This window comes from Ailuropoda melanoleuca, chromosome X (genome assembly GCF_002007445.2).
Source record: "Ailuropoda melanoleuca isolate Jingjing chromosome X, ASM200744v2, whole genome shotgun sequence".
NCBI classification, from domain to species: Eukaryota; Metazoa; Chordata; class Mammalia; order Carnivora; family Ursidae; genus Ailuropoda; species Ailuropoda melanoleuca.
The window spans coordinates 108,829,197-108,837,750 of NC_048238.1; the positions used below are offsets into that span (position 1 = coordinate 108,829,197).

Here is an 8,554-nt window from a genome sequence, read left to right on the forward strand (position 1 = left end):
TTTTCTTTTCTTTTCTTTTCTTTTCTTTTCTTTTCTTTTCTTTTCTTTCTTTTCTTTTTTCTTTTCTTTCTTTTCTCTTTCTGAGAGAGGCAGGGGGAGGGGCAGAGGGAGAGAAGAAAGAATTTCACGCACAGTCCATGCCCAGCACAGAGCCCCGCATGGGGCTTAGTCTCACAACCCTGAGATCATGATCTGAGCTGAAATCAAGAGTCGGATACTTAACTGACTCAGCCACCCAAGCACCCTGAAAGTCTTCATTTAGCTTCTGGAACTTCTTTCACTCCTGGTGGTCCTCTGGCCTCTCTGACTATTCCTCCTGTTGGAGTTCTTCTAGCCCTGCCTCCATGCTGCTTTTGTAATGATCTGATCACAATGCAGAGCTGATTATGTCATGCCTCTGCTTCTTCTCCAGACAGCAAACTACACAGGTTTCAAGTATACAACAGGAAGAGTTTTGACACATTATGCAACTGGGAAACCATCATCATAGTCAAGATAATGAACATATCCATCACGCCCAGAAATTTCCTTAGGCCCTTTATAATCCCTCCCTCCCCTGCCTTCTCCCCCATCCCCAAGCACTGTAGACTAATTTATATTTTCTACAGTGTTATAGAAATGTAATCATTGAGTATTTTCTTCTTTTGTCTAGCTTCTTCTGCTCAGCATAATTATTTTGATATCCATACTGTGGAATGGGTCAAGAGTTGTTCCTTTCTACTGCTGAACAGTACCCTGTCGTGTGGCTACACGACAGTTTGCTTATCCATTCATCTATTGGTAGATATTTGGGCTGTTTCTACTTGTTGGCTGTTACAAAGCTGCCGTGAGCCTTCACGAATAAGTCTTCTCTGGCCTCATGTCCTGTCATCCTTGCTGCACCCTTTGACCCAGCCACACTAACCTCCAACAACTCTGTGCTCTCTCCTCCCTCCCTTCCTTCTCCCCATCCCGCCTCACCCCTCTGCTTCCCAGCTGAGCTAAGTGGGTCCTTTTCTGAGCTCTCACTGTGTCCACAGGGTTATGATAGCATTTGTGAGGCTATCGTATAATAGTGATTTTCTGTGTAGTGCCTCTCATAGGGCTTGGCTGCTTGTGAGAAGGAACTGTGCCCGGTTATCCTTGGAACCCCAACAATAGAAGCTGCTCAGTACATACGGAGCTATAGAAAAGTTTAATGGAAGTGTTTTGAGAACTTGGCTGGATGACAACTTTAGTGCCTTTAATTGTCCGCCTCGGACCCCTCTGTAGCTGTATCCACTCCTGCTATTCCAGTGAAGATGTGGTAGCTTTGTGATAGGTGCGAGCTTCTTAACACTCGCTGGACTCCAGTACGTTGTTGATGGCGATACTAAATATGTTGATATTAACAATAAGAAAATAAAAATTGATATGGAAACTGGTAAGGAATTTGAAGCAAAGAAGTTGTTTTCCACGCCACCGATGTGGTTCTATTTTTTGACATCTGTAGAACAGTTTCCTTTGGAAGTGCGTTAGGAGTCATTGATGAAATAGCAGCCTAGGGTCTTCAGAGTTTAATTACTGTGTTTTTGAACATGATGAATTTATCGCTCAGGGAAAAATGTTAACTATCTGGAAAAGAATGACAAAATGTAACTTATTATGAGGCCCTTTACTTAAAACCCCACTAAGTAGCAGATCAATTGTTTTACAAAATGGAATTTTCTTAGAAAACTGTGTCTTTATTTAATGTGATAAAAAATGTAAAATTCCTAGAAAACTGGAATCACAAATATATATATTTGGAAAATCAAGATTTAGTGAAGCCAGGTCTGTGGCAGAAGTTGCTACTTTGGGTTTTTCTTTCAGTGAAAGACGTCATGTACATCTGCCCATTTATGGGAGCAGTGAGTGGAACCCTGACGGTGACGGACTTCAAGATGTACTTCAAAAATGTAGAGAGGGTAAGTTTTTAAAGGGGTATTTCATTTTGAAAAGTGCTTCAGAACACGGTTAACAATAAAGAAGAAAGTGAAAAGAACCCTGAAATTCCATCACCCTGAGACAACCACAGGGTGAGTTTTAAGATGTGCGCATTTGGAAATAGATTTTGCATCTAGAAAAAAATGCTGTTAAAGTTGCACTTAGACCTGGTGGGAGGAGTTTAATTGTAGTCTTGACATCTACTTCATAAAGCATGTTCTAAATCAGACTTCAGTTTCGTAGTTGGGACAAAGGGGAAACATGAAGTAAATGTGTGTTTTCACCCAGAGAAGACTTCAAGTATGAAAGCTCTGCTTCGTTAATTTGTAAATCCAGGACCCGAATTTTGTCCTTGATGTTCCCCTTGGCGTGATCAGCAGAGTTGAGAAGATTGGAGCGCAGAGCCACGGGGACAATTCCTGTGGTATAGAGATCGTGTGCAAGGTATGGTGCGAACACAGCTGAAACTGCCGGGGCGGTCAGCGTGGAGCTTTTGCTGGCACATTCTTCACGGTCTTTGGGCAGTGTGAGTCACTGGGACTGTTAGTAACTCAAATGGTTTCAGGACAGAGGCCTCTTCAAATCTTGTGTCAGCTAATTCATGCCACTCTGGAAGCTGTTGAGGTAAACCTCTTGTCTTCTGTCGAAGTATTCTAGTAAACACGGACCTGTAACCTAAGTGCCGATGTTATTTGTTACAACATTTCAGAGAAACCAAGTGAAAAGCAGAGATCAGTACTTTTTTCCAGTTTGTTGTTTTAACACGACCCTTCAGAACAGTGGATGGTCAGAGACTTCTGAAGAGACACCAATAGTCTACAAATTCTATGATTAAAAACACCATGTCAGGATTTTCACCTGAGCCGTGCTTATGTTTGGTTTTCTACCCCTCCTCCAGTGGGTTAAGTAGAAACGCATGTGATGATTTTAATGACTAGTCATTTAAGAAACACTTTAACCGGTGTGTCTTATTCCCAAAGATTTTACCTCCCAGGAGTATACTTTATTAATAACCCTAAAGTCCCGGGAAAGAGAGTCTGTGCAGAATTGCTAAGGTCCCTTCCACAGTCAGGGTTTGGATTCCTGCGGATCTGTTTGCTTTGATCACATCCCTGAAGACAGCTCCCTCTGGTTGGCCCCAGACTGCAGTTGAACCCATTTTTTTCAAAGAATTCTTTACTCTTGCAGATCATGAATCTACTGGCATCCTAGACTCCCTGTGGGCGCTTCATGGCAGTGCTGCCCTGCGACAAATTGCATCTGTCCTTCTCAGGCCAGGGTTCCCCAGGCCGAGCTGTGTGAAGCAGTTGTGGAACTTAAAGAGAGGGGTGATTTGATGAGTCCTGCAGTTTGGGAACTTGACGTTTCCCTTCTTAGAACTCTCTGGTAGCTTCCCATCATCCTTAGGCTAGAGGGAGGACTCACCAAAGCCTGTGAGTCTGAGCTAGATGACTGCCCCGTGCGTCTTCGCCTCCGGCCACCCTCTCTTCCTTCTCAGTAGTCCGGTTCCTTTAAGCCGCTCACACTTGACAAGTGCCACCACCCCCCTTCCCCCTGCTTGGAGTCTTTGCACCTGCTCTCTCCTTTGCTTGGAATGATTTGCATTCTCAGCAATCCTAAATAGCAAGTGAGCTCAATCAGCTAACAAGGGGGTGTGTGTGTCTGTGTGTGTGTGTGTCTGTGTGTGTGTGTGTGTGTCTGTGTGTGTGTCTGTGTGTGTGTCTGTGTGTGTGTGTGTGTGTGTGTAGAGTAGAGTAGAGTAGCTCTGAGGGAGGGTTCACTGAGAAGTGACTTTGCTTAGGCAGGTGCCCTGGGGCTGTTAGTGATAGATGTTTTCATGGCCTGGGTGAGCATTTGCTGATAGCTGCTTTAAAATGTTTTCCAGCCTAGCATGCTAGGACCACGCTCCCAGCCCTCTCAGCTCATGCCTGAGAGCCTTACAAGGTGTAAGGTTTGGTTTCTTTTAACAGGTGGTACACAATTCAGAAGGTACAAAAGGGGTGTGTAGGGAAGAGTAAGTCTCTGTCCGCCCAAGCCCTAGCCCCCTTGTTCCACTCCCGACAGGTGCCCGCTGTTGCCCATTTCTGTGCACACCCTGGGTGTGCAAGCGTGTCTGCAGGGTCTTTACAAATGTAGATGGTAGTGTATTATATAGCTCATTCTGCCCCTCTTTCGCCTTAACCATCTGTCTTGTAACTCCTTGGTATCAGTGCAGAGCTGCAGCCGATTTCTGACAGCTCTTCAGTGCTCCCGCCTCTGTGGACGGGCGTTTCAGTCATTTCCATTCTTCTCTGGTATAAATAATACTGCAGTGATAACTTTGCCCCTTCCCGAATTGCTCTTGCTTTAATCTGTTTATGGTCATATTTATCTTCAAATTTCATGTCATGTTAAAGAAGAATGAGACTTTTGTGTTTAACTAACGGCATAGGATTAAAAAGGTCAGGGGGCCCTGCTCAAACTAGTGCTGGGGAGAAATCAGAGCCACCTCTCAGGGGCGCTCCCATGGGCTTGCCCAGCAGCTTGTATGGAGGGGCATTTAAGAAACTGATTTTGGGAAGCAGCATTATAATTTCTGCAAGGAACGCACTGAGGGCCATGGTCTCTGCGTGATACAGAGTCCTTGCCGTGAGCACAGGGAGAAACCTCTGTCGCATTTCTATTTTATGGATGGTGCAAAATCTGCAGTCGACTCTTTGGGCAGCTTAAAGCTCGCAGCTGATTCTGTGGCATGCCTTTAGCAGTCAGTGCACAGGACCCGATGGCACATCTTCCAGGTACTAACCTCTTTCTTGCCTCCATCTGATGAGTTCTTTCCCCAACATGACCCCTTTGTTCTTGTTTCTTCAATGGCTGTTATCTTGTTGGAGGTGCTTTTGTTAATTGTCTCTTGTTAGTAGAAGCAATCTATACCATGAGATGAATACAGATATTTCATTTATCTCTTTATAGCATGGTGTCTGCCTCACAGACATTCAATAAATGTTCAATAAATGAATTTTGCTAATTGTTTAATAGGATATGAGGAACTTGCGACTTGCTTATAAGCAGGAAGAACAGAGTAAACTTGGGATATTTGAAAACCTCAACAAACTTGCATTTCCTCTTTCCAATGGGCAGGCAAGTACACCAAAATAAACCTTTTCTGCATGCCTTTGTGTGTGTGTCGGGGGAGGGGTGTCCAAAAAGTCATGTTTAATTATTCTTTTTTCCAGAGGTTTCCTTTATCTTTTTTTTCTCTGTGACTAATATTAGGATATTTAAAATTTGTCAGTTCTGTGTAATGATTAAGGAAAGCACCAATTTGTTGCTTCAAAATTTACAAGTTAAAATAGAAATCTTAATATATTTAGCTCATAGCTGAATGAAAAGCTTTAACATTGGGTATATGATATGGCAAAGAAATACTGATGTGTATTTTTGTGTTTTTTGTATCCAGACACTCTTTGCATTCAACTACAAAGAAAAATTTCCTATGAATGGGTGGAAAGTTTATGATCCTGTATCTGAATATAAGAGACAGGTAAAGTATAGTCCTTATCAAACCAAAAATAGTGGGTTGAGCATCTTTCTCTTTTCTAACAGGTTAGAAATGTAGTGGAGAAGAAACCGTTTGAAACAAGTTGTGCGTAGGTCTGACGTACCTAGCTTGTAGGTTCTTCATTCCTGGGGTGCCCCATTCCCCTGACGCCAGACCTTCGATACTGCTGCTGTTCATCCTTTTTCCAGAGGGCAAGTGGCGTATGAGCACAGGGGTTTACAAAGTGGATCGGCCCGATGGTTTTTATTAGATATTCTGGTAATGAATTGATGAGTAAGGATCAAAACCAATGGCTTAAATTAGATTAAGTGTGTGGCATAACTGCATCAGTCTGGTATGGTGTTCCTGTGCCTAGAAAGTCTTCAGTGCAGTGTCAGGTTCAAGATATTCCAATAAGATACTGTTTTCATGACATTTAATCTTTGTCTTCACTGTATATTTGATATGGTGAATTATATTACTGAAGATGTTTGTAAAAAGTTTCTGTGTCCCTAAAGACCATTCATGGGTTTTTCAAAAGCAATACCATGCTCAGTCTTTGTAGAAAACACAGCAAGAAATGTACAGGATTGGGATTCTTGTATGTAATTTTTACCATTTTAAAATGTGTTTAGAAATTCTTCTGCTTCATTAAAGTTTTAAAAATGGGTAAGAAATGGGTTTTGTTAGATAAACATATATTTAAACTTTTAAGTAGCAGTGAACAACAAATTATGAATGGATTTTAGGGGAAAATAAGAAATGGATGTGGTTCACTCTTAGTACTTTTTGAAAATGCAAAAGTTTGCTCTCCCACCCTTCTCTACCACTGTGCAGGGCTTGCCAAATGAGAGCTGGAAAATATCCAAAGTGAACAGTAACTATGAGCTCTGTGATACCTACCCTGCTGTCATTGTTGTGCCAACTAGTGTGAAAGATGATGACCTTTCAAAAGTGTCAGCCTTTCGAGCAAAAGGCAGAGTCCCGGTAAGTAATAAACATCGTTACTTAGGCCTAAACACAGACTATATTAGATCTAATATGGAAAGAAGCAAGACAGAAAAAAAACTCTAGTGAACAAAATAGAAAGTGGAAAAATAAGCCTAAAACCCTCAATAGGCCGTGGAGACTAACAAAGACATAGCAAGAAAGAGCACGCTATTGCTTTAACAGCATCCATCACTGGGTTCGTCACGTCATCTTAGAGCAAAGACACTTTCTTAAACACTGTGTGGAACACTAAACCATTACCCAAGTCAGCGTAGGAGCCGGCAGGGGCTGAAGAGTTTGATGACTTTTGTTTTTTTCATTTTTTGTTTTTTATTTTCTTATGATATGTTAGTCATCATTAGTATTTGATGTAGTGTTCCATGCTTCATTGTTTGGGTATAACACCCAGTGCACCATACAATATGTGCCCTCCTTAATACCCATCACCGGCCTATCCCAGTCCCCCACCCCCGAAGCCCTCAGTTTGTTTCCCAGAGTCCACAGTCTCTCATGGTTCATTCCCCCTTCTGTTTACCCCTCCTTCCTTCTTCCCTTCCTTCTCATACCGATCTTCCTGCTATTTCTTATGTTCCATAAATGAGTGAAACCATATGATAATGGTCTTTCTCTGCTTGACTTATTTCACTTAGCATAGTCTCCTCCAGTCCCGTCCATGTTGCTGCAAATGTTGAGAACTCGTTCTTTCTTATAGCTGAGTAATATTCCCTTGTATATATGGACCACATCTTCTTTATCCATTTGTCTTTCGAAGGGCATCTCGGCTCCTTCCACAATTTAGCTATTGTGGACAATGGTGCTAACAACATTGGGGTGCATATGGCCCTTCTCTTCACTATGTCTGTATCTTTGGGGTAAATACCCAGTAGTGCAATTGCTGGCATAGGGTAGCTCTATTTTTAACTTTTTGAGGGACCTCCACACTGTTTTCCAAAGTGGCTGTACCAAATTGCATTCCCACCAACAGTGTAAGAGGGTTTCCCTTCTCCGCATCCTCTCCAACCTTTGTTGTTTCTTGTCTTGTCAATTTTTGCCATTCTAACTGGTGTAAGGTGGTATCTCAATATGGTTTTGATTTGAATTTCCCTGATGGCTAATGGTGTCTGTTAGCCATTCGTATGTCTTCATTGGAAAAGTGTCTGTTCATATCTTCTGCCCATTTTTTAATTTGATTATTTGTATTTTGGGTCTTGAGTTTGAGAAGTTCTTTGTAGATCTTGGATACCAGCCCTTTATCTGTAATGTCATTTGCAAATATCTTCTCCCATTCCATGGGTTGCCTCTTTGTTTTGTTGGCTGTTTCCTTTGCTGTGCAGAAGCTTTTTATCTTGATGAAGTCCAAAAGTTCATTTTTGCTTTTGTTTCCCTTGCCTTTGGAGACATGTCATGAAAGACGTTGCTGTGGCCGATGTCGAAGAGGTTACTGCCTATGTTCTGCTCCATGATTTTGATGGATTCCTGTCTCACATTGAGGTCTTTCATCCATTTAGAGTTAACCTTTGTGTATGGTGTGAGAGAATGGTTGAGTTTCATTCTTCTGTATATAGCTGTCCTATTTTCTCAGCACCATTTATTGAAGAGACTGTCTTTTTTCCATTGGATACTTTTTTCCCTACTTTATCGAGGATTAGTTGACCGTAGAGTTGAGGGTCCATATCTGGACTCTCTATTCTGTTCCATTGATTTATGTGTCTGTTTTTGTGCCAGTATCATGCTGTCTTGGTGATCATAGCTTTGTAATATAGCTTGAAATCAGGCAGTGTGATGCCCCCAGGTTTGTCTTTTTTTCTTTTTTCTTTTATTTTAATGGTTTTTTTTATTATATTATGTTAGTCACCATACAGTACATCCCCGGTTTCCGATGTAAAGCTCGNTTTCCGATGTAAAGCTCGATGATTCATTAGTTGCGTATAACACCCAGTGCACCATGCAATACGTGCCCTCCTTACTGCCCATCACCAGTCTATCCCATTTCCCCACCCCCCTCTCCTCTGAGGCCCTCAGTTTGTTCCTCATAGTCCATAGTCTTTCATGCTTCATTCCCCCTTCTGATTACCCCCCTTTCTTTATCCCTTTCTTCCC

At 42.1% G+C, this 8,554-nt stretch overlaps 1 protein-coding gene across 4 annotated transcripts in view; it reads left to right on the top strand.

Annotated features, from left to right (window-relative positions):
• Positions 1–8,554, top strand: part of MTMR1 (myotubularin related protein 1) — a 65,366-nt gene that overhangs the window by 23,414 nt on the left and 33,398 nt on the right. For all 4 annotated transcript variants that reach the window (XM_019805245.2, XM_034649871.1, XM_019805244.2 and 1 more), the window contains 5 exons: positions 1,831–1,925; positions 2,281–2,388; positions 4,963–5,064; positions 5,384–5,467; positions 6,302–6,451. In XM_019805245.2, coding sequence (XP_019660804.1) covers positions 1,831–1,925; positions 2,281–2,388; positions 4,963–5,064; positions 5,384–5,467; positions 6,302–6,451 — 539 coding nt within the window. The remainder of the gene's footprint in view (positions 1–1,830; positions 1,926–2,280; positions 2,389–4,962; positions 5,065–5,383; positions 5,468–6,301; positions 6,452–8,554) is intronic.